Raw genomic sequence first — 26522 nt, 5'->3', positions numbered from 1 at the left:
GCTTATAACACTATGTTACTAGTAAAATATTTTAATTAACATTCACTGTTAGTCTCACGTGACCCAGGACATATTTTTTGTAGTGTGTAGTTATGGTAACAAGAAGCCCAGGAATTATTTTCTGACATTCAAGTTACTGGCTCCGAAAAATCAGCACCAACACAATATTTTAAGAATCAAAATTCATTCACCTTTGGAAATACTAATCAGCAGAAAGTAGTGGGCCCCAGATGGTTGAACTCCATCATTGGAAACAAAGCACAGCAGACAGCGGAATATACCAAGTGGCCATGTCAGAGAACTGGGATGTAAGGCTGGAGAAGTCTGCAGAGCAAGGACAGAGCAAGTTTATCTAGGGATTTGTAGTCAAAATAATGAATCTGAAATTTAATCCCCTGGGAATGGCAGCCATTGTGGGTGAGTACATAAACAAAGAGATGAACATGTGAGCTTAGTACCAGACTAAATACAGAAGGCAGAGATCTGGGCAATTTGGAACTTATTCAAGATGGAACTTGGGAATGCTCCTGCAGGGTAGCAACGCCATCTGGGAATAGAATGGTAGTTTCAGTCAGACTTTTGCCTCTTTGTTGCTCTGATAAGAACTTCTGGCGGGCAGAGATAGGCACTTGTTTTTATTCTCCAGTGGACATGGATGTTGCTGGCTGGGCCAACATTTACTGCCCATCCCTCATTGTCCTGGAAAAGGTGGTAGTGAGCTGCCTTCTTGAATATTTGCAATCCATCCAACCATTCTGGTGTGATGATGTCTGGTTGATCCTCAGCTTGTCCAGCACCCTTGTTGTTTATATCTAATACATGATATAATCGGTGATAAACAACTGATGTTCAAACGCGGGATCCCCCACTGAAGATGGGGATGGAAATGAAAGAAATATGGCACTAGCTGTTCTCTGTCCATGATTGAACTGCTCAGAAATACCTATTGGAGCATGAGCATGAGTAAGCACTCCACTAGGAGTGGTAGAACCAAATCAAAATATTTGCATCACCCCATTCCTGAACATTGGGTGGTGTTATTGTTACAAGGCAGACTTATCTAACCTTATTGCAAAATGGAGGGTTGGGATGTGGGTGGGTAACATTTTAATTGTTCTCTCACTTGGGATGGGGACGAAGCAACTTTCAGATTTATAAGGTTATCAAATAAAACCTTTATTTGTCTTTTCATTAAAAAACTGAGCTAGGGAGAGAGAATGACTAGATTTCTAGTCCTGATGATCAGGGAAGATGGTGTGCACTGTGACCTAACTAAGGAATCTGAGTCTAATTAATAATGACCTTGGTTCTCCTCTGTTAGAGATCACTCTGAGCTTGCCCTGGCAGAACATACAGAAGTTGGGGCTTGGATACAAGTTGTGTTTCACCATGCTTTTTCCTCCCTTCCCAGCCTGATTTGCTGATTACTTTTATTGGAGGCGAGGGATTGGCACTGGAGGGAGAGGAGGGTGTGTGTTCACCTCAGTTTCAGTCACTCATTGACTGATACCTCCAATCACGTACTCCCTCTGACTTCTAAAATCATGCTCCCCTATTAAACACAGACACTTCCTCACTGACCCTTTCAGCAACCCACACCCACCCAGCTACAGACTGTCAGACTATGTCTGCTCTCTTCCTAACAGTCCACTAAACCCCTATGCACAACTCTGCCCCTGCCCCCCCCCCCCCCCCATTACCACCAAAGACGTACCTCTCTCTCATTCTCATCTCACAAGTGTGACAGACTAAGCGTCTAATTGGAGTCTTCCAGTTGTACTTGGCTACATTATAGACAGGCAGGACAGGGCAGGAGCCGTAGGGAGGCCAGACAGGACTCCAACCCCTCGATAGGCAGAACATGACCCCTTGAATTGAACTGGCTTTATTGTCACATACACAAATGAGTACAGTGAAAAGTTTACAAGTCGCCACTATGGCGCCATCTAAGGTACAAGATACCTACCTACAGCTTCATCAGTACAAGTTCTCAGGGGAAAAAAAGTAGAAAAATAAAGAAATAAAAAGGCCAGCATTGCAGATCATAGGAATAAATTAGAAAATAGAGAAACAACAAGTAGAGAAAGAGGCTGGATAATGCCAGACAGAAACACCCCCCTCCCACAACAAGCAGGGGAGAATAGGACCCCTCAACATGGATGACATGGCTCTTCAGATCCCTGGGGAAGGCCTCCTTTTCGATTTGCCTTCTGTAAACCTCCTACTCGGTTTGTTGAGGGGAGAGGATGGTGGACTGGGGGTAGCCCATCCATTTAGGGTTTTCTTACATCCACACAGAGGTCTCCTGGTGGTAAAGGCCATACCTGCAGTAAATACGATGGTTGGTATCACTGACACATTACCCCTCCCCGATGTCCTTGCCAAAGCCTGCCAGGCTGGCATCAATACCTGAACCCACCTATTGCCATCATTTCATGGCAACCTCTTGTTGCAGTTGCAACATTAGCCACTTCTCACTGCGGCACTGCTGAGACTGCTGACTGGTGGCTGTTCAATTAGTCAGCAACTCCTGGATGGGGAGGGTGGGGGTTATGGGGAGCAGGAAGCAGTCCTTAACTGGACTGGAAGCTCTGCTATCAACCAATTAATAGCCCAAACCCAATTACATGCTGCTTTTTTGTTCTGCAAAAAGTCAAGACAGAAACATCCTCCAGCGTTTGGGCTCTTCATTGAGACACCCACAACAAGAATAAAATTCCAGCCATTTTGTGTAATCTAGTTCAGGCTGAGCAAAGAGTCTGGGATGGAGTTGATAGCTAAGAGTTCGAATTCTTGGCAGAGGTTGAAATTGATGGCTGAAGTTTTCCTAAACTTATTTCTTAAGAATATTATCTTTAGCAGCTTTTACCTTAATCCCCAGTGCAATAATATTACTTAAATGGCACTTGGCATCTCAGTACATCCCAACATTTCAGTACTATTATGTCCGAAACTTCACAATCTGAAATTATCAACAAATTACACCTTTGAAGGTCAAATCAACTTGACCTTGAATCATATCACCACCAGAATCCACAAACCTCCAAATGCTGCTTCTCTCTCTCTCAATAACAAGCCTTCCTTGGAGCTTTTACCTATCAACATATTGACTACCTTGCTGTAGTTGTAAACAGTGACCCTGCTTCTCTAAGCTCTGACCTCACTTCCCCGAATACAGTATCACAGTTTGCTAAATACTGTGTGGAGTCCCTTAAAAATCCAATCCCTTGGAAAATACTAATCCCATTCCAGTTTTGTAAATGATGGCCCAAATCCTTTGTTAATGCCAGTCCTCCTCCATTGAAAATTCTTCTTCTAGAGTAAATGGCAGCTCTCTCTCCAATGTGACTGAGGCTGCTCCTCAATCAAACGGCTGTGTTACTGTCACTCACATTGTCAGGTCAAAAAGCAGCACTTGATTTGTAAGTTGGCAATGATGAATTGTACAAATGCTGTTGCTGCTGTTATTCCCAAGAATGTTCAAAACCCTGTCCAAAATGCTATCCAACATTTCTGACTTTAATCACCGTCATTTTGGCTTATCCTTTTGCAATGTTTTCGAAGTCAGAAAGCTATGGTTTCAAGATCCACTCCAATAAGTTAATTCAGGCTGACTCCTCATGACAATACTCACCAAGTACCAGATTGCTGCCAATGCTGTCTTTTGGTTGGGCTGGGTTCATCAAGGATTCCTTAGAGTCACTTGAAGAACAGCAAAGAGTTTGTCTGGCTGTCCTGGGCAAAGTTCTGTCCTCAACTGACACTCCCAGAAAATATTAACTGGAAATCACAATTGTCTGGGCATGTATATGGGATCCAACTCTATTTAGTCTCCCAAAGGACTATTTCTCAAATCCATGGAACTTCCTGCAAGAACTGTTTATTCACAGATGAGACATAACTTCTGTCTAGATCTGATGCATCTCTCGACATAACACACTTGTTAGACCTCAACTGGTGTTATGTGTACAATTGTGGACTCCATATTATTGGAAAGGTGTGAGTGCATTGGAGAGTGCGCAGAACAATGTACAAGAATGGTTCAGGGATAAGAAACTTCAGTCCTGAGGATAGATTGAAGAAGTTGCAGCTGTTCTCCTTGGAGAGAAGACAGCCAAGAGGAGATTTGATAGAGGTTTCTAAAATCATTAGCGGGCTCAACAGAGTAGATAGGGTGAAGCTGTTCCTGCTTGTCAAAGAAACAAAAACGAGAGGGCACAGGTTTTAAGTGACGTGCAAATGAAGCAAAGGTAAGGTGAGAAGATAACTTCTTCACTCAGCGGATATTTAGGGATGGAAAGCACTGCCTGGAAATGTGGTATAGGCAGATTCAGTGAAGGCATTCAAGAGGGCACTGAAAGATTATTTGGATGGAAATAGTGTGCAGGAACCTGGGGAAAAGCCAGCAGACTGGCACTAGGTAATCCAAATGGTGCAGGAAGGATGGTCGGAAATAAACTCCTTCAAGTGCTCTAACAATTCGATGATTCTGTAATGGTTCATTAACATCATTACATTATCACTTTATTCATTCTACTGATGTTATTCCCAATTCTTTCTTGATATAATTGTTGTTAATGGGGCTTTGCTGTGTGCAAATTAGCTGCAGCATTTGTTTATACAAGAACATCAGAAATAGGAGTAGGTGTAAACCATATGGTCACTTGAACCTGCTCTACTATTTGTGCATTAGCTGATCCACATCAACTAAACTTGTCTGCTCAATTCCAAATGAATTCTCTTAGTGCCTAAGATCTATCAATCTCAGCACATGATGTACACAATGACTGAGCTTCCACAGACCTCTGGCAAAGAGAGAATTCTGAAAATTCACAATCTTATCAATGAAAAAAATGAGTGACTACAATCTAAACTACTCAGTTGGCAGTGAAGAACTTTAGAATGATACCTCGAGGACATGGAAAGACACTATCAAGTGAGTTGTTTCTTAGTTATCACTTACAGCAAACATCAACAGGAAACTAATGTGATGCAGTACATTGTGCAGCACACAACATTTTCAGACAATCCTTAACCAAGAATCAGAGTACCTTCTTTATTTTATCAGTCAACATCACTTGGAAAGAGTCAAACTGCATGTCTTTGATAGGCACCTGATAAGCAAGGAAACATTTGACAATTTTTGTTTAAATATTTGACAGTTCAATAACACTACAGTTATTTAAAATTGCTTCACGCATCTGCAGTGTGCACTGCTTAATGTTTGAAGTCGAAATAGATTTCTATATGCAAAATGGATTTGCATGGAGGAAGTCTTAATAATGGGAGCTTATCTTCAAAGTATAAATGTCCAGCCTGAATGAAAACTGTTGACTGACCAATTATTAACATGATATTTATCTCATGAGAAGATGTATTTCCCAATATTAACCGGGAAAGGACTTACATCCAATTAAGTAATTGTTTCATGGCATAAAAACGCTGCAAACACATGTAGAGGAATCTCAGCATTATTTGCTATGATTGTTGACATGAGATTAAAAACTGAATTGGATCTATTGTAAAAGTCTTAGAAATACTCAGCTATATGGGAGATCGGTTATTTCTGTTGAGTAGCAGCAATCATGAAAACTTTTCGTGTAAACATAGTAGATATTGATTTCCTTCCTTTAATTGAGGTGATCAGAAAATCAGGGGGTGTAACCTTGTAATTCATTGATCACACAATCAGGAAATCAGCCTTCCTCATCATATTTAACTTTTCCTAAATCTGATTTGCTCTAAGATAATGCCGATTACACCAATACCATTTGACTCCAAACATGCTTGAAATATATGTAAATGTGTCCAAAGACAAGTACAAGGAATGCACAAAGAAAATGTGCTAATTTTATAAAAATATGATTTATACAAACAAGTGTAATAGGCCCAGGTCTCTCAGATGCAGGCCAAGGGTAGCTGGAATTGTAGCTGGATATTAAAAGGTGGAAACGGTGTTCTGGATTGACTCTCCCAGCAACATTTCTCCCTCAATGTGTTCAATCTCAAGAAGGTGCCAAACCCAAGACAATAAGTATTCAGTCTCCATTAAATCATTTTAGATCTTGAAGCTGGATCTATTAATTAAAGTTCAAGCTTCTAAATTAAAATTGAAGAACGCAAGTCTCCAGAGACTGAACATCTGTCAGACTCACGGATAAAAGATTCTTAGTTTAGCTGCCTACATGGATCTTCTGTAAGTGAGCTAGTATACCATTTCAACTGGAGTTTGGTGCATCACTGCACTGAATTGGTCCAAGCAACCATTGGTCATTAATTTAACCGCCTTATTATTGGGTTTGTCCCCTGGTGTTACAGCTAAGCTTTGTTATTGGTCTAAAATAAAAGAGGTTTTATATGCAGCTGGCTTTTCTCTTCCTGAACTTGAAGTTCTCGATGTTGGCATTAGCTGCCGAAAGTGTTCCAGTCCTCAGCTCGAGCACCCATCACTTTGATCAGCACAAGAGCATGAATCAAAAGCATAATTCAATAATACTTCTACCAAATTCCAGTTAAAGCCATGCAAACCGAGCTGCAGGGAGGATTGCAAGTATCATTTATTCAAAAGCTGATGGTGAATATTCATTCAAATGCACAAAGAAATGAGCAAAAGGAAGGTACCCACATTGGCCTCGATTCACTTGCTTCAGAAGTCACTAGTCTGGGATTGCACACTCCCCCAACCACTTCACTGGGCAGCAGCATCACAAGTTCATGATGGCAGAAGGAAACATTCAGCCAAATAGTCCAGGCTGTCATCCAACAGTACCACATGATACGCAGATGCAGAAGTAAAGCTAAGGTCACCATAGTCCTAATGACCCATAAGAGTGCTCACATAATACAAAGGGATAACTGATAGTGGTTTAACCTGAGGGCCACCGCATATCAGGTGAGGTCAGATGAAAGAGGAGAGTCCTTCATGGTAACCTTAGGAATTGAACCCACACACCACTCCGCATTGCAAACCAACTGTCTACTCAAATAAGCAAACTGACCCCTAGGTGATTGATCTGTGAAACTGCCTAAAGACAGAAAGGTGGAGTAGAGCCCGTTAATGGAGGAGAATATTACAGTCCTGAGGCAGGAGAATGCTTGAGAGGAGTCAAGGATAGAGTCTATTTGGTTAGAATTAAGGAACAATACAGACATTGGATCGCTGGCTGGATCATACAGGCACTCAACTAATTGTAAGAATATGTCAGAATAAATTTGCAAGGAAATTAGAGACTGGCTATCATGGGGAACTGTAATTATTCTAGCGTTAGCAGAGACCAGCAAAACGTTTGCAGATGAAGCTGGTACTGTTATCATAACAATGCTTTCTTAAATGCCCATTCTATCCTCCCCATGACATACACCACTTTCCTTTCATCATTCTCATATTATCCCCAGCCCATCCCCTTTCCCAATTCCCCCTTCCCATGCTGTCACCTCATCACATGCCTTATCTTCATTGGTACTCTCCATGCTGTCCCTTCTTCTATTGCTCCACTGATGTGATCCCATTGTCATGCCAATGCAAATACTCTCTCCCTTGCCATTCCTTCTCCTGCACCACTGACTATGGCACTCCGCATGTGCTTTTCCATCCCTCCTCTACAATCCACCCCCCACTCCACACACCCTCCCCGCCACCCCCCGCATTGAGTTCACTCTGTCCCTCTGAAGAGCATCCTACCCAGACCCATCTCCCTAACTTATCCCTGTAACCCTGCATTCCCCCATGGCTAATCCACCAAGCCTACACAACTCTGGACACTATGAGCAGTTTAGCATGGCCAATCTGCCCTGAACTGCACATCTTTGGACTGTGGAAGGAAACTGGAGAAAACAGAGGACACCCACTGAGACACAGGGAGAATGTGCAAACTCCACACAGACAACAGCCCGAGGATGAAGTTGAATCCTGGTGCCTGGTGCTGTGAGGTAGCAGTGCTAACCACTGAGCCACCATGCCATCCCAACATAAAGTAGTTATGGAAAGTCTGCATGGATTTGTTTACTTACCCAGTTGAGATATTGTCGGTGAGATAACAGAGTGGGTTGATGATGCTTGCTGTTTATACAGGTAATGCAGGCTTTCCTAATAGCTTTCAATATAGTGTCACATAACAGTCTTGTCAATAAAGTTAAAACCCATGATAAAATAAACTTATATTTGAATAATGATTGTACATCAGACAACTCAAAGTCCTCAACAGCTAATGAAGTGCTTTTCTGAAGTACAGTCACTGTTGTAATGTAGGTAACATGGCACTCAACAAACTCTGACAAATAACATTGGGAAAACAAAGCAATAATCTGTTACCTGGAGTGAAGTTCAGGTACCTCATCTCCCTTTTGTCACATCATTGATGCTGATCATCTATTGCTAAAGAAGTGGAGTGTAGGCCTGAGCACATATCCAGCCGCTACCAACTTTCTGCTGGACCTGTAGGCCTGAACGCATATCCAGCTGCTACCAGCTTTCTGCTGCACCTGAGTATCCAAGCTACCCATCAACCCTTTCATGAAAGCAGCAAAGGATTTGAATACCAGAGTCACCACAGTAGACGAATGTACTCCTCTGTCTTTTGCTTCAGAGGATATCCAACGTTACTGCCTGATACAGAGACAGGCAAGTGAACATCTGACTGAATCCTAGAGGCCTGTCTCCAGTGCTCCTGTATATGTCAGAGATCTCAGATATTTCATCTATCTGCTAGGGACAGATGTCAGTGATGGTCTCAACAATTCCCGAATCTATTCCAGCTAAGATATTCACGGAGCTGAAAGTGTTTCTAGTGGAGGTTGCTGGTGGTCACCTTGTCTATGGCATCAGTCTTGGAGGCAGTGGGGGAGGGAAGCCATTGTGCCTGCTTTCATTTGGCTGCTTATTGATCACTCATATCAGTGGGAGAGAATTTCTTAGTGAAGAAACACAAACCGTTATGTAGAGAAATGTGAGAGAGGGGTTGCACTTAGAATCATAGAGTGCAGAAACAGACCTTTCGGTCCAACCTGTCCATGCTGACCATAATCCCAAACTAAACTAGTCCCAACTGCCTTCTCATGGCCCATATACCTCCAAACCTTTCCAATTCATGTCCTTATCCAAATGTCTTTTAAAAATTGTAGCTGTCCTCACATGCACCATTTCCTCAGGAGGTTTATTCCACTTGCTAACCACCCTCTGTGTAAAATAATTTCCCCCATGTCTTTTTTTTTTAAATCTCTCTGCTGCCACCTTTCTGTGATCATTTATACCTAGCACTCATCTAAATAAGTTCTTAGGTTTACAGCAGCAAAGTTATTTCAGAAGTTCCTCAGAGAAGAGCAGACTGCAAGGTTGCTCCCTGGCTTGTACACAGGACCACTGCTGGTCCTCCCCTATCAGCTATACTGCAATGTCCTTGAATGCAGTGAGAATCTGCCAATCAGGTTGGTTGCTGCCAATGTGGGCCCTCTCCTTCCTGTTCGGTGCTATGCTGTAATAAGAGAAAGGAAAGGCCTAACAGTAGTGAGAATATGTGCATGAGGCCTTATCGGGTGATGATACCTCTCCAGTGAGTGAGGGAGAAAAACCTGCAGGGCTGGGTGAGCATTACAACACCGTCATGATAAGGTGGAGTGTGCCTTCCAGTATGTATCTTCTCTATATAACAGCAAGGTGAGCATGCCAATGTGACATGGCTGTGCTACGAAACAGCTAGATTGAGTGATGACCCTTTGGGTATGAGGCTGCATTGAGAAGATGGCTGTACCTTACAAAACACAGGGCATCATTCAGTCACTTCCTGTGCCAGGTCCCATTTCACTGATGTCAACTCGAGGCACTGACCTCCAGTGCGACCTGAACTACAGTTGCCCGGATTGGATGGGACAGCTTCTTCCTCACCTCCAAAAGCAGAAAGAGGACCTCTCTTCTGGCTCCAACGGGGGCAGATTTATTAATGAAATATCATTGAAGTGAGAAACCACCTTTCGGCATTTTGCACACATCTCCAGGATAGGAGTCGGAACAAAGACCACTGTGTACTGTCAAATTCCTGGCGTGCAATAGGTGAAGGGGTGCCCTGTGCCCTTCAGTGGGCTACCTGGGTCTGGAACCACAGAAGTGGTTCAGTGGTGACACTTTACTCTCACTATCTGCAAAAGATTTGGCGCTTGTTTTGTGATAAAACCTGCTTGCGTACAAGATGAGCCAAAAAATTAATGATCATGTGAGACAAGTCATCTTGGACCATGGCAGATATGACACTAAGATATGACTATAACTCCAAAATGGAAAACCCCAGTCTCTGAGTCAACCTTTTAATTAGAGATAACCTGTAGCGTGTGCATAATCTTACAGTTTTTACCCTAACCACAGGTAGAAATCATAAAAAAAAAGATTTCTCTTTAAAATATCACACTGGACAGATCCTGCCAGCCCTCATGGGGCGGCACGGTGGCTCAGTGGTTAGCACTGCTGCCTCACAGCAACAGGGTCCTAGGTTCGATACCAGCCTTGGGCGTCTGTCTGTGTGGAGTTTGCACATTCTCCCCATGCCTGCGTGGGTTTCCTCCGGGTGCTCCGGTTTCCTCCCACAGTCCAAAGATGTACAGGTCAGGTGAATTGGCAATGCTAAATTGCCCATAATGCTAGGTGCAATAGTCAGAGGGAAATGGGTCTGGGTGGGTTACTCTTCGGAGGGTCGGTGTGGACTGGTTGGGCTGAAGGGCCTGTTTCCACACTGTAGGGAATCTAATCTAATCTATTTTGGTCAGTGTGGAAAACTTAGGAACAAATCTGCCCACTTGCTAACCATTACAGCTTGAGACAAGTGACTGTATATCATTGTTTTGGGCATCACGTTTTAAAATTTGGACAAAGACTCTCAATAATAAGTAACTAATTGGGTCAGTTGCTTAAGGACAGTTCCTGAAAACGACAGCTCAAATTGAAGCTACCTCACAATGTGCTTTGACTTTTCCAGAAAGAAACAATTTGATGGAGGGTGGGGGAGTGAAATCATCTGTAAAACAAACCTTAAAGGTGACCCCAACGGTCACTGTGTCAAAGCATGTGTCAGAGATTTACAGTTGATTCACATTAGAAGTGTGGTTTTGACATAACATGACTTGAGCTTCACATCCAGAATGGGGTTCAATGTCCTTCCCTTGGTGCAAGTCCAGTGGTGGTGCAGGAATAAGACCCATTGCCTTCCTGCCCTTACCCCAAGTTAAGTCTATGATGAGTAGGCCAATGGATGATTTCCCTGCTCCAGTGCCAATGAGCTTGTGAAGTCAAAATCTGCCACATGATGTTTAAATGGAATGTCGAAGTTCAAACTAATTCCAAACAAAGCAGGGATTCTCTGATTGCCTCACTCCAGTGTTATGAGAATCTATGACCTCAGACTCGCAGTTCATTTATCACGGAACAGAAAGATGTCTCTGTAAACAAATAAAACACTAATTTGACAGGTGTTGCATGAAAGAGTAGGGCTTTTTAGCTGAGTTAATAACATCGAAGGTGTAGGTTCAATTCCTATACCAGCTGAAGGAAAACTTGGGGCCCACTCTTTCTACTTTGTGCTGTCACGGTCATCACTGAATTATAATTAGCAACCGTCTGACAGATTCTGAAGGGACTGAGTGGATATCGAAAGGACGTTTGCTCCTGTGAGAGAATCTAAAACTAGTGGTTATTGCTCAAAAATAAGAGGTCACCCACTTAACACATACATGAGCAAAGAAAAACTCTCAGAGGGTTGAGAGTCTTTTGAATTCCCTTCCTCAAAAGGCAGTGGATGAAGAATCTTAAATACTTTTCAGGTAGAAGTCGATAGATTCTCGACTACCAAGGGGATGGAAGATTACGGGGAATGTGCAGGAAGATTGAACTGAGGTTAAAATTAGATCAGCCATGGTTTCATTTAATGGCGGAATGGGCTCAGAGGACCAAGTGGCTTATTCTTGTTCCTTGCTTGTCACTTTTGGTGCTACATGAAGAGAAACTGAATGAATCCTGAGGCTCCAAAAACAAGTTAGGCTGGTAAGCTTGCAGAAAAGTCTAGCAGATGGATTTTTGATGCACAGTCCAAGGTAAACACCACTGTCCCACTTAGCATCATGATAATAAATTAATAAAAATGTATCGTCTAGGTGGATCTAGAAATGTGAAGCCATAGTTGTGTCCTGGTAGTTCTCTCATAGCACATGACTGTCAGAGAAAGGCACACCATGCTCCCTTTTCAAAGTCGTATTCTGAAATTTAAAGGTTCTGACAGACACTGTTGTAGCTTCTGCTATCAGTAAGTAGAAAAGACAAGTGTAAGGTGAAGGTACTGGGAGGGTAGGGTGCCAGATGGGTAGTCGGAGAATGTGTCAGATAAATAGGATGCCAGGCATGTAGGAGTTGGGTGTCAGCGCAGGAAGCCAGATCAGCAGGGGTCGGGTGCCAGGCAAGTAGGGTGACACCAGGGTAGGGTACCAGCTGGGTAGTGTGTCAGGGTCCAAAGTAGCAAGGGGGGGTGAGTATGTGATGCGGTGTTTATGGTGGCCTGGGTAGGTGGGGGCACAGATACTGGACATTGAGTCTGGGGGTCTGATAGGGGAAGAGGGGTGAAGTGCCATGCAATGTCTGATCATGGTCTGTGGCTTGTAAGTGTCTGGGGAACAGGAGTTTGGGGTGTGAGAGGTAAACAAGGGGTCAGTTGAATAGTTGCTCAGGAGTTAGATTATGTATTCAGCTATGTATTTGATGCTTTTTCTTAATTCTACTGGTCTCCAATTTAAATAGAGATCTTTGGATGGTTCCAAGCATGGAGGAATTGCCCATTTTAATTTTCAATTTCCCAAACAATTCCTTTGAAGTCTGCTACAATGTAGAACTCTGATTACACTGCAGTAGGGAATTGCTGGTGACATTCTTGCTAAGACTATGAGAGGGCCTGTGGGTATAGGTCTTCATGCCAAAAGAGCCTAAGAATGACTTCCAGTCTGGGCCACACACCCTGACCATCCAACAGCACCCCGACCCGACCAGACCAAACCCTTACTCTCAAAATGACCTAGCTATCACCTGACCTGACTACAAACTCACCATCTCATTCCCCAACCCCCCACCTATTCACTTACATTCAAACTGGACCTTTAAATTTCTCACATGGAAGTTAATGCCTAAAAAGGAATTGTGTCTTGTCTTCCCTGATTCTCCCCATTCTGATGGTGTTCCTCAATGGTCACTGTGGGTCATGAGGTCTTGGAAGAAACACACGGCAATCTGACTACCATTGCAGCCTGTGCTTGGGCAATCAGAGGCAATATTTTAATGAGGTTGCATGATTCATATTTAAGCTGTTTTAGATTTAACACCATGAATTGTGTTGTCCATCCCTCAGATGATCTGAAAAAAAGGCAAGAACAACTGACTCTAACATGTGTGTGCTTTTGCAGCATTGACTGGGCTAAGAGAAGAGGAGGAGTATCTCTCTCTAACCCCCTCTTACCATTCACCTCAGCTCTTTAAAGCTTTTCTGTTTGTATGACTCAGACCAAGTCCTTGTCACTTGCATTCAGTGACCTTCATTCAAATTTACAATTCTCAATTTCATGTTCAAATCCTTTCATGACTTCAATGCTCCCCATTTCTGGAATGTCATTCAGCTATAAACCTTTGTTCTGTGATCCTTTAACTTGAGTGTCTTTGCTATACAATAGGCAGCTGTGCTTTCACCCATTTCAGTCCAAACTCTGGAATTACCATCTCCTCGCTCACATTACTCTCTTCTCCACGTTAATTAGTTACGGTTAACAAAGAGACTTGCATGAAAGCACTGAGCAAAATAATGTTCAAGATACACCAACACATCAAGCTTCCCAGCACATTGATTACTCCTGCTGCATATTTAGGGAATGTTTATATGCATCTATTAATTTAATTGGCTCATTGAATCAAAGAAAATTTTTGTTGCCAAATTATGGATTAAGCAAAATTGAGACAAATAAATATGTTAACTTTTGATAATAATATGGCTAATAGAGTTCAACTAAAAGACTGTCTTTGTACAACCTGATCGTTGTCATAATAATCCGACCATTATGGTGATTGCACAAATTGGAACCATTTCACTCGATACTTGACTGTTTAGCCTGAACTATTTAGCCAGTATCCATTGGTTCATTAAACTGGAACATTCATGAATAGATAACTACAAAATTCTGCAAAACAAGGCATGAAATGGAAAAAAATATTTCCATCAGCAAATTATGACATTTAGAATATTTTGATAAAAAATCAAAAATCAAACATTTTGTTGATTTCAGTAGATTTACATTTGGATTTATCATGAGCCATTAAAATGTACTTTTTAGTGAAGAGGGTGCTTTCAGTAAAATTTGGAATAGAACCAGAGCCTCTCAACACAGGACAGTTACACAAGATTTATTTCTTGGAAATCTGTGAATTTCATGGCTTATCTTCTACAAACAGTTCTTGGATATATGGCCAAAATGAATGTCTGTAATGCTTTAGTGGTGTCAGGTCAGGTGTGAAAAGCTGTTATTGTAATGATAGTCAACAGTACCACTAAAAACTGGTCAGTGGGCTGTGGTTAAATAACCAGGTCACCTTCAAAATAAATGTGTAAGGGGCTTAAAGGAAATGAATGGGGCTGTCCGTGAAGAAATGCCACTGAAAATCAGAAGAGGTAATCCTTGAGCAAGTTAACAGTATTCAGAACCAATAGACATTGATGCAGCTGGAGTACAGAGCATGTTAATGAAAAGCTTCAATGGACAATACAATACATAACATGCAGGGTCAGGTATGCACGTTCACAGCAACTCTGATAATATTCTAGCGATGGTGTTGAATATTTAATGGATTCTACCTCAAAATTAAGTGAAGATGAGCTGCAAAGTTTCACTGTAATGTTATAGAGTGTATTATCTCAGGGTAATGCTTCCCAATCGTTTGAACTGGGACATTATGCATGATCCTCAGAAGTCTGACAATGATGTTTGACTTTTCTGAGATGAAATACATTGCTTTTAAACATAAAATGTACAATTCCTTGATTACAAACTGGAGGCTCTTCATATGTTAGAAAGAAAATAAAACTTTGCCACTTATTCACTGATGATTCTAGTCATATTTATTGATAACTTGGAGAAATCAATTGAAATCAATACAAATTATACTAAAGTATGTCTAAATAATACCACTGACCTTTGACAAGGTGTTATAAACATCACAATTTCCAACAGAAATTCATTTCAGTATTATCACATAATGTTTTGTTTCCAGTATTTTCCATATTTATATTCATGAGAATCCATGTTATATAATGAAGAAATACTGGCTAAATAGTAATAAAGCAAGCAAGAAGAGACTGAGAGAAGCACATGGTGGCTCCACATTGATTATGTTTTATTTGTAGTCATAAATAACAAACAGGCCATTTTCATTATCATTTAGAATTGTCTTTCTCTCTCAACACCAACTAACTCTCATGAAAACAGTGGTCTGTTGTTTATTGCAGTTGTCATTTGCTGGTTTACTAAATATCAAGAATATTTTAACAGAGGAAAATAGTTAATTTGGAAAAGATGAATGTCAGTTTAACTGAACTTTGCATTGATTGATTATTTAAATCGAAAATATTGCCAGTTAGAACATTTTAGGTTGCTATCTAACAACATGTTTAGAGGACTGTAATACATATTCAAACTTTTAAAAGAATCAAAAGTATCACTTCAAAAATGTCCCCTTTTCTGTAGTTCTCTACTAATAAAATCTCGTCATAAATTTCTGACAGAATCCACACAAATAAAAACTTACCATGTGGTCCATTACATCTCAGATGGCGTCTTTTTCTGCATGAGCCATAACTGGACCCCATCCTCTGACTCACTTGCTGCCACTATGGCATATTTTCTTTTTCAAACAATTATGTATTCATCTCCTTTTAAAGAACGGGTTTTGCTTTGACTATGGTTTATGGCTGTATGTTCTATTTAATAGTAATGTTGTCTCATTTCTATAGCACAGAATGACACCATTCAGCCCAACGTTGTCTATGTCTGCAGTTATATTCCAAATGAGCCACCTCCCATCTCGCTTCATACACTGCAGTAGCACATTGTTCCATTCCTTTCTCCCTCAGCTTGCAATCGAGCTGCCACTTAAATACAGCTCTGCTGTTTGGTTCAACTACTCCTTGTGGTTGCCTATTGGACATTCTCATCATTGCCATTTTTGTATATTCATCTTTAATTCCTCAATACCATTTATATCTTAAATTCATAAACTGACATACCACCGTTTCAATCCGTGGAAATATTCCATCACCTAATCATAACTGTCAGTGTTCTTGATTCTTTTGCACTTGATAACCTTTCCAGTTCAATGTTACCAGAAACCCTCATTAGCAGATGATCTGGAGTGCACTGTCTACTGCCCAACAAGTAGCTGGATGAAAGCATGACACAGATGGTGCAGAAAATATGCCAGCTACTGACAACTATTATACACCATGAGATTTCTCCAGTCTTTATTGAATGTAGCTGTTGTGATTCATTAACAAGACAATTTACAGTTCGCAACCATCAACTGGTTAACTTCAAACTAAGTGGCCAATTGAATAGCATAACATTGCCACAGAGAGAACAAACAATTTTCTTCTGTTCCTTAGTTGTGAAAAATAATAAATTCTTAACATTACTAATATAAGCTCACCTTCATTATTTAAACTTCTGGAAGTTACATTATCTCCGACATTTGAAGCAGCCTGAGAGATTACAATTAATTTGTGCTCGAGAGAGAGATTCCTCCATATCTTCAGAATGGAGCTGCTTCTTAAGTGCTTGATTAACCAGCAGATTGCATGAAATAAATTTCTCCTCTGACTGCCTCCTTCCAAATGACTCTGGATTAGTGGTGCTGGAAGAGCACAGCAGTTCAGGCAGCATCCAAGGAGCAGCGAAATCGACGTTTCGGGCAAAAGCCCTTCACGTCGATTTCGCTGCTCCTTGGATGCTGCCAGAACTGCTGTGCTCTTCCAGCACCACTAATCCAGAATCTGGTTTCCAGCATCTGCAGTCATTGTTTTTACCTCCTTCCAAATGACTGCTCAGTTGAACTTAGCTGTGTGACCTACTGAAAATCTTACAAGAAGCTCAGCCTTTGTTCGTTTAATGTAACTGATATTTTGGACCTATCAAACATAGCAATTTCTTGGAACTGCTTGTACCTTGAATGTTACAATATTCACAGATTGCTAGCTTGCACAGTACAAAACATATACAAAAAGAGGAATTCATCTCATATCAAAATCTTTTATGAGGTTAACCAAACCTTTTAGAAATTTATTTTGACCAGCCATTTTACTCTCATTTCTCTAAACACTTAATCATTTCCTTTCCTTAAATTATGAGATCTTCCCTTCTTCATATCTAAAAGTTTTAAACTGCTTCAAAATTTTCGAGACGTTAAAATTTTTTTTACCTTAATGTCTTCCGTACCATGTCCTCATCAGTGATCCCGTAGTAAGTGAGAGTCTCATTCCAAATTGGATTCAAAGTATTCCGTAAAGTCTTTGTCCTTAGTTTGTTGGCCTAAAACCAAACAATACAAAATAGTTTAATGTTATTGTCTGTATTTAATGAGTTGTGTAATTTGATTTCTACATGCAGAGGTAGATGGCTTATTATTTATTATGCAAAAGTTGCTGCCAGTGAATCTTTGTTTCTGAAGAGACTACTGTTGAGGCCCCAGCATGCAATCAATTTAAATTCACTGAATGGATAAAAACCTTCAATCTTACAACCTTTGTCTTGTTGTAAAATCCTTTAGTAAAAACTAAATCTTGATGAACGAGAGGTAATGGTCTTTCTGACACCAAACTAAATGATAACTGTTTCTGAACAGCTTTAGTGGCCCAGAAACAGTAATGTTAATATCTATATTTGGTGATAATCAAAGATCTCCATTGTGATAAATTCCACATACTTTATTTGTTAAACAAAATAATTAGGGTGGTTAAGAAGGTGTTTAGCATGCCTGCCTTCATTGCTCAGACCTTTGATTATAGGAGTTGGGACATCAAATTGAGGTTGTACAGGACATTGGTGAGGCTTTTTCTGGAGTACTGTGTCTTGTTATTGGAAGGATATTATTAAACTGCAGAGGCTTCAGAAAAAATTTATCAAAATGTTGCTGGGAATGGAGAGTCTGAGTTATAAGGATAGACTAGGACATTTTTCAAATGGAGCTTATGGGGTAGAGAGGCAACCATTTATAAAATCATGAAAGATATCAATAGGTCAAATTTCATTAAAGTCATTGGCAAACACTGTTATTTTGCAACCGATCACAAATTCCAGCTCAACAACTTGACTATAATACATTTATCCACGAGTTTGCTTGTTTAGTAAACACTCTAAACTATTATTTCTTATTACAAGAAATAATAGGGAATTCCTTTTCTGTTATTTAGTGAGCTGGTTATCCATAAAGTCATACTTAGTTAATGTTGATTTTCATTTATTTGTTAGTTTCTCACCTTAAGACATGAAATCTTGTTATGTAATTTTGTTTGTGCTATTCACTGAGAAGCTCACATCTCTTTATAAACGTTTTCGGTCTCTAATGCAATCCCTTGCTAGGGATCACACTCAGGACCTGTGGATACAATGAGCACAGTAACTCTGGCTACAATCAGCTCTCCTCCTCCCTGGACACCTTAAAGGACTAAATATGGTGGCACAGAGCTCCTCTCAGTTACTGTACCTGTCCCTCTTTTTCATCACAGAAAGCAAAGATGGACCAGATTGAAAGCCGAGTAATGGCACAAAATATCTGTCGTAGTCAGAAGTAAAATCCTTTCCTTTCAATTTTCAAAGCAGATGTTTGCAGGGAACTGGCCCCCTCAGTGGTATTAAAAGTTTCCATCAGCACTGGGAGAAATGCATAGTCATTAATGATCACCAAGCTAATGTTAGTAAAAAGGGCTTGGAGATCTAGTGATATTATAAGGCCAAAAGTACTTTCCTGGATAAGGCTTGCATCCATTTCTGCTGCAATCTCTAACCAGCTAATTCTGAGACTAGGACAAAATTGGAGGTGGGTGTAACAGTAGAGGGAACTATAACTTATTCATTATCATTTATATAGCATTACTGTCCCATTCTTGACCATAAACAGGGAACCAAATTGCTCCTCGACACATGCAACTATTGGGGATGAGGAAGTTTGAAATGTTTATTCTCCTGTCAGACTTTTGTAAGGCAATAACACTGCCTTGCATTTCAGTATCACCTGGCTAGATCAGGATTTTCCCCAATTTAATTTAGATATTCAGTACAGTAAATGTACATGTCACAGCTGGATTGACACATGTTCATGAATAGATAGAACTTTACCGACCAAGTGTTTAAAAAAAGCACTGTCACAGGTGCACATTGAGCAAATGCTAATTCTTTATTCCCACGAATGAAATCACGTTCTCAGGAAGCACACATGTGAAATCAGCCTGTTATCTATTCTCAATAATTGTGTTTGGTGTGTGTCCTATCAAAGCAGGATATAGCCCTAATTAATACAACAATATATTTATGGTATAACCATTAGATCATAACCACAGAGTCTTAGAATCACAGAGATCTAGAAAATAGTCCTTCAGCCCATTGCATCCGCATCGGTCAAAACTAACCACCTAACTATTCCAACCCCATTTTCCAGCACTTGGCAAATAGCCCTGTAGCCTTGGCATCACAACAGCATAACCAAATACTGAATACTAATACAGCAATACATACTAAATACTTTAAAAAAGGAGTGAATACATCTTTCAGAGGGTCATTTGATCATTTGTTTTCATATCTTAACGACTATAGACCCCTCGTAGACCTGACTATGGGATTTTTTTACAACAGAAAAGACTAGAATTTTAATTTGGACTCAGTCTTTGATCTGGGTGTAAGTTACACTTTGTTTGAAAAGATCTTTTTCTTGGGTTCCGTTCAAATTATTTACATATCATCAACAACAAAACCTGCCATGAGCTGGCACTATGTTAGAAGGTTTCCTTTTCAATTTCATCTTTGCTTTAAGAAATGTGCTTGATACATTTTAAAATTGTAATTTGGTACAATTTGATTAATAAGGACGAAAATGTGTTATTTAAAATAAAATTGAAACAACTTGCCCGCTCTTGGCTTGTAACCTGATTTTAAATCAGTGGAAGTGATTTTTTTTTAAACAAAGGGTTCACACTATTTGTATGTTATATTAAGGTACATTCATCAGTTTCTTAGTAAAGCAAAAATAAAAATGCTCAAAAGCAATGATTGTCCTTATGCCTAAAGACCCAAGTCTCCGGCTCTGATCTCCAGCATCTGCAGACCTCACTTTCTCCTTATGCCTAAAGACCCAAGTTTTGGAGTTTCCACAAGGGACTCTGTAGTGATTGGAACCAGGTTGACCTTGTTAACTACGAGGCTCTTGTTCGCGCTTGTAAACCTGGGCCAATCAGGAAAGCCTTGGCTGAGCAGTGCAGAGGTAGTGTCCCTACCTTTGGACTGGGAGGCACAGGTTCAAGTCCCATTTGCTCTAGAAGTGTGTCATACCATCTCTGCATAGGTTGCTTATAAAAAGAAGATATAACCAATAGTTTAGAATCGCCTCAGTTGAGGACTGATTCCGAGCTGCTGGCCACAGCTCAAGTACTGTGCGCTTGTAAATAAAGGGTGACTTAGTGACTGGATCCAGCCACTGTCTAGTTATTTCAGACTCTAAATGCCTGGAGTTAGCAGAAACACAAAAAGGTGATTTATTCATTCACAGTGTGGCCATTCTTTTCTGGGCAGGGGCAAGTTTTAGCAACATGTGCCTTTTAATCCCACCACAGGAGCTAATCGGAACACAATTAGTAAGTCTGGACTATGAAGTAATGGTGGCAATGAAACTATTATTGATTGCCATAAAATCCCATGTGATTCAGTAATGACCTAATCTGCAATTCTTACTTAGTCTGGCCAATACGTGACTCCATGCATACGGGTTATCTGGTTGAATGTTAATTGCCCCCTGAAATGGCCTAGCAATCATTGAGTTCAAGGTCAGCAATGCCCACATCACATGAGATAATAAAGAATCAAAAAGCTAGCACAAAATATTCTTAACTCTGGACAAGGTATAATATATTTGAAATCCTCCAATTTTCTTGACTTTACACAAAAACAAGTGTAGTCAAGGGATCTCTTTAGCTTATTACATTAAAAAAAACTGAAGCCAAGTCTCCAGAAATGACACATCTCAAATTATTGTACATTTTGTGGTTAAAAGTGCATCTCAAGTTTTTCATTTAATTATCTTAATTCTAATCATAAATTATAACTGCTGGGATACAGTTATTAGCTTGAACAATTAGTGGAAGAAAGCTAGTTGTTTCTTACTAGTTTCGTTGAAGGAAAGACCAATTAAAGGCCAGCAATACTTGGAAATGAATGTCTTGTATTCACTGATCCTCCATTTTGAAGTATATCAGAGCAGTCAGACCAGTGTGTCTCATTCCCCAGCTTTACTTGCTTCACACATGTGATCTTATTTTCTTGAAGTGAAATTTTGGATTCTCAAACAGCTTTTGAGCTAAAAGAGACAGCGGAAATGTTCTTGGACAGGTCACTTGGGGACAGAGTAGTGTGGAGCAGGACTTATTGCCTACTCAAAGGAAGTGTCCCATATCCATTCAATCCCATGGTTGTGGTGAATTGTACAACATGAGTAGCACTGCTGGAAAGTCTTCTCTACCCATAAACAATGCTACAACATTTTGCCTCAGTTTAACTAAACTACAGGGCCAATTGAGATGTTTCATATTAAATCTGCAAAATATGATTTTCAATTTGCCTCTTTCCAAAGTATTATTTCATCTTTGTTGGGACATAATATCTAATCCTGACAATGCAAAGTTCACATGCAACATTTTAGTACATTCACCATTGTGGCTTACAAAGGGGGACCTAGAGAAAATTCTGATGGGCAATGCCAATTCAATCTCTTCAGCTGCATTATGGGTGTGTGGGTAGGCAGCAGGTAGAGAGATGAAAGAATCCCTTGCCATCTTCTTCAGATGAATTTGAACACATATGCAAAACAGGAGAGAGACTCAGCAGAATGAAGTCTGGCATCAATTCTCTACTTGCCGACCCAGATATTGGTGGGTTTTGCCAGCAGTCATGAGCTGGGGGGTGCTAAACAATCCTGAGCAATATCAATTAGGTTCCAATAAACATCAGGACATTGCTCTGTAGCTGCTTTAAAACAGTGCCTCACCTTGTTAAGAGAAAATGCTTCATAATGAAATTTGCCCATGACCATTAGGTAATTGACAAAGATGTAAAATGTTCCCTCATTATCTATATGCAATGCCTGTTTTATGCAGTAATGTCACTGTCTTTCTAACCTATTGATCTACCATGAGCAGCCCACACAAAATCCATTTGTGTTAATAATCACCACTACAAAAAAGCTACAGATTATTATAGAAATACCATAAATTATAGCATATAAATCAACTCACAGAAACATTGGTATTGCATGGATGGGAAATCTGGGAGAACCACGAGATGTCAAACAAGGCCTATCTTGTTACTGGGAGCAACAAGTCCATTTCCTTACAGAGCTCTGGGAATTGAGACAAGATTCTCGCTAGGGGACAGTAAGAATCCTGTTCGTGGGGATTATTGATCATTAACACCCTCATTAGCACTGACTCTCATCTCACTATATGCAGGCTCCTTTACCACCAGATAGAAAGTAGATGCAGAGAATTCCTGACATGCAAGTCAGCACGGGAACCTGGTGAATCCCACTTGCTCCTCTGGACTGCTATGTTTAGCCATAATCTCAGGGCGCACTCCATAGACAGCAACCACACGCATCCCATGTTCACAGGTTTTGGCATTGAATATATGCCTTTCTGGACCTGCATGGCACACCGCCGATCCACTTCCATCATGGTTGCTTCGGTGCAGCAGCAGAGATAGGTTGAGTGGGAAAAAGCAGAGAGAAAATTGTGGCATCTACTCTGGCTGGTCACAGGAGGCTATTAGCCTTCTCTCTCCAGTATGTGGCATTCCTCCAGATGGCTGAGACCGCACTGATCTGGGTGCTAATCCTGAATGGGTTGTCATGGTATCATAGCCTCTCCAGACAAACCTGCGTGAAGTTCACCACCTTATCCACCAGGAGTTCCACAAAGCAAGGCACCAATCTCCCCTTCTCTGTCATGTCTGGGGCAAATCTTAGGAACTTTATAGGGCAGCATTCATCAGGGGTATCCAATGGCTTTCTAAATATGGCACCACCACCAGGGATGCTGGTTTATGCCAGCATATCCCAGTAGTGGCGGGTTCTTTGAGCTACAGCAAGTGGCAAAATCTAACTAACATCAGCTAAGAATGGTGTGATAGGGGTGGGGTGGATCATTAATGAGATGTGTTTGGGACAGTAATGCTAGAAAACTCACTAGGCCTCACGGAGAGAAACCCACCGTGGAACTCAAGAAAAATGACACTTTGCCAAAATATTGTAAGATTCGGCCCTTTATATTTGCATATAAGCCCACCATTGTCAACTATGACATAATTATGGTCACATTAATAGTTCCCTTCAATTTTTCAGCCCACAAATGCAGGTTTATCTAATGACAGGATGGAAGTGATCAAGCAGGCAATGTGGACTGTGTTGTGAATGTGCACAGGAGTTTAAGAAATGATCTTACAGAGCACACCCAGCATGGAGAAGGCCAGCCTTGGCAACCTCCCATACTAGTTGTTCACTTTTATACTTGGCGTATAAGTCAACCACTTATCTAGAAAGATTTTGTAAGGCTTCAATGTTCAGCTTATACTCCAACATTTATGGTAGCACCTGACACTAACTTTTAAGGTGTCTGCCAAGCACACACAGCCAGATGGCTTTTCCACTCAGTTTTAGAACATTGGTTTCCTTCCAAATGTTAATACAGTAAGGAAATCAATTTTTTTTTTTTCTGGCCTGCATTGTCTTATTAAATAATAGTCAAATGATCTATAAAATTATCCTATCTCCTCCTGCATCTTTCTCATTTCCCCCTATTAGTCTATATCATTTTCCAAATCAGCACCAATCATTGAACAGATACGCTGCAAAAAAAAAACAAGATTGAATCCCTGATTTGCTAAACGTTTCCTTCATGGTTTGCCTTTGACCAAATTAATAACATGGAAATTGTAGTCTTTACAGCCAAATGCTACACTTAACCTTCAAACGGTTGGCAGTGATGAAACATAATGACAGAGAAAGACTCATTGATGTAAAACAAGTTCAATTTCCATACAACTCAGTGTGTATGAAAATTTCAATTTATTGTTTAAAATCTTTACTTTGACCAAAGGGTATTTTCTTTCCTTTGACAGGATGCACACACGTAGCTCATCACTGTTATTTCGCGACTTCCACCATTGAGGTGGACAGCACCGTTAACTCAAACTCACATGAGATTCTGAGCTGGACATATATTGCAGTTCACCTGATCACTGCCAGATCAACATCCTGCAATTCCATGTCTAACATGAACAATTGGCAGAACATGGTCACAAGAAAAGTAACAGGAATTTAAAGAGAAGATCCACAAATATATTTTGAGGATAATTAGAGACCAGCAATAAATTCACTCTTGCTGATAACAGCCACATTCCAGAGCTAAATGAAAAATAAATGAACTGCTGCTTGTATTGAAAGAAAAACACGAAAAGAGAATCTTTAAATATTTATTGTTTATAATCTAAATGTACACAGTGTCATCAAAGGTTACAGTGTCATTGTGACATTGCTCCTTCTCATGTAACATTACCGTATAATTCTGTTCACTGACTCATGGGCCATTCTAGTCTAAATCATCCTCTTGTAATTGTAGAAAGGTTACATTTTCTTTTGAGTCCATGGTCTTGAAGGATATATAGTGATTTTCTATTTCTATCATCATCTCTAACTCACAGAGTTAGCACAACACAGGTTTGAGTTTTCCCTGCAGCATTAGAGACATAGTCATAGTCATAGAGTCATTGAGATGTACAGCACAGAAATAGACCCTTCGGTCCAACTCGTCCATGCTGATCAGATATCCTAACCTAACCTAGTTCCAGCACTCTTGCCAGAACCCGGTCCATACCCCTCCAAACCCTTCCTATTCATAAACCCATCCAAATGCCTTTTAAATATTGCAGTTGGACCAGCTTCAACCACTTCCTCTGGCAGGTCATTCCATACACGCACCACCCTCTGTGTGAAAAAGTTGCCCCTTAGGTCTCTTTTATATATTTCCCCACTCACCCCAAACCTATGTCCTCTAGTTCTGGATTCCCCCACCCCAGGGAAAAGACTTTGTCTATTTATCCTATCCATACCCCTCATGATTTTATAAACCTCTACAAGGTCACCCCCCAGTCTCTGACACTCCAGGAAAAACAGCCCCAGTCTATTCATCCGAAAGATTACATTACATTACATTACATTACAGTGTGGAAACAGGCCCTTCGGCCCAACAAGTCCACACCGACCCGCCGAAGCGCAACCCACCCATTCCTCAACATTTACCCCTTTACCAAACACTACGGGCAATTTAGCATGGCCAATTCACCTGACCTGCACATCTTTGGACTGTGGGAGGAAACCGGAGCACCCGGAGGAAACCCACGCAGACACGGGGAGAATGTGCAAACTCCACACAGTTCATCCTCTCCCTGTAGATCAAATTCTCCAACCCTGGCAACATCCTTGTTAAACTTTTCCGAACTCTTTCAAATTCACAGCATCCTTCTGATAGGAAGGAGACCAGAATTGCACACAATATTCCAAAAGTGGCCTAACCAACGTACTGTACAGCCAGAGCATGACCTCCCAACTCCTGTACTCAGTACTCTGACCAATAAAGGGTGGTGGGCGTTTGGAATGCATTGCCAGCAGAGGTGGTAGAGGCAGGCATGGTAGATTCATTTAAGATGCATGTGGATAAATGCATGAGTAGGTGGGGAGTAGACGGATACTGATGCTTAGGAATTGACCGACAGGTTGAAACATTACATTTTGATCGGCTCAGGCTTGGAGGGCCGAAGGGCTTGTTTCTGGGCTGTAAATTTTCTTTGTTCTTTGTTCTTTTATACTAAACGCCTTCTTCATTATCCTATCTCCCTGCTACTCCGCTTTCAAGGAGCTATGAACTTGCACTCCAAGGTCTCTTTGTTCAACAACACTCCCTAGAATCTTACCATTAAGTGTATACATCCTGCTAAGATTTGCTTTCCCAAAATGCAGCACCTCACATTTATCTGAATTAAACCCCATCTGCTACTCCTCAGCCCATTGGCTCATCTGATCAAGATCTGAAGTAACCTTCTTCGCTGTCCACTACACCTCCAATTTTGGTGCCATCTGCAAACTTACTAACTATACTTCCTATGTTCACTTCCAAATCATTTATATAAATGATGAAAAGTAGTAGACCCAA

At 40.7% G+C, this 26522-nt stretch overlaps 1 protein-coding gene across 2 annotated transcripts in view; it reads right to left on the bottom strand.

Moving 5' to 3' along the window:
• The window catches only part of LOC122564061 (double C2-like domain-containing protein beta), a 282383-nt gene that overhangs the window by 119411 nt on the left and 136450 nt on the right, over positions 1-26522 (bottom strand). For both annotated transcript variants that reach the window (XM_043718544.1, XM_043718545.1), the window contains one exon: positions 17477-17586. In XM_043718544.1, coding sequence (XP_043574479.1) covers positions 17477-17586 — 110 coding nt within the window. The remainder of the gene's footprint in view (positions 1-17476; positions 17587-26522) is intronic.

Source organism: Chiloscyllium plagiosum, chromosome 28, assembly GCF_004010195.1.
Source record: "Chiloscyllium plagiosum isolate BGI_BamShark_2017 chromosome 28, ASM401019v2, whole genome shotgun sequence".
NCBI lineage: Eukaryota > Metazoa > Chordata > Chondrichthyes > Orectolobiformes > Hemiscylliidae > Chiloscyllium > Chiloscyllium plagiosum.
Note: the sequence above shows the minus strand (reverse complement) of the source record. Positions and strands in the feature narration are given on the sequence as shown.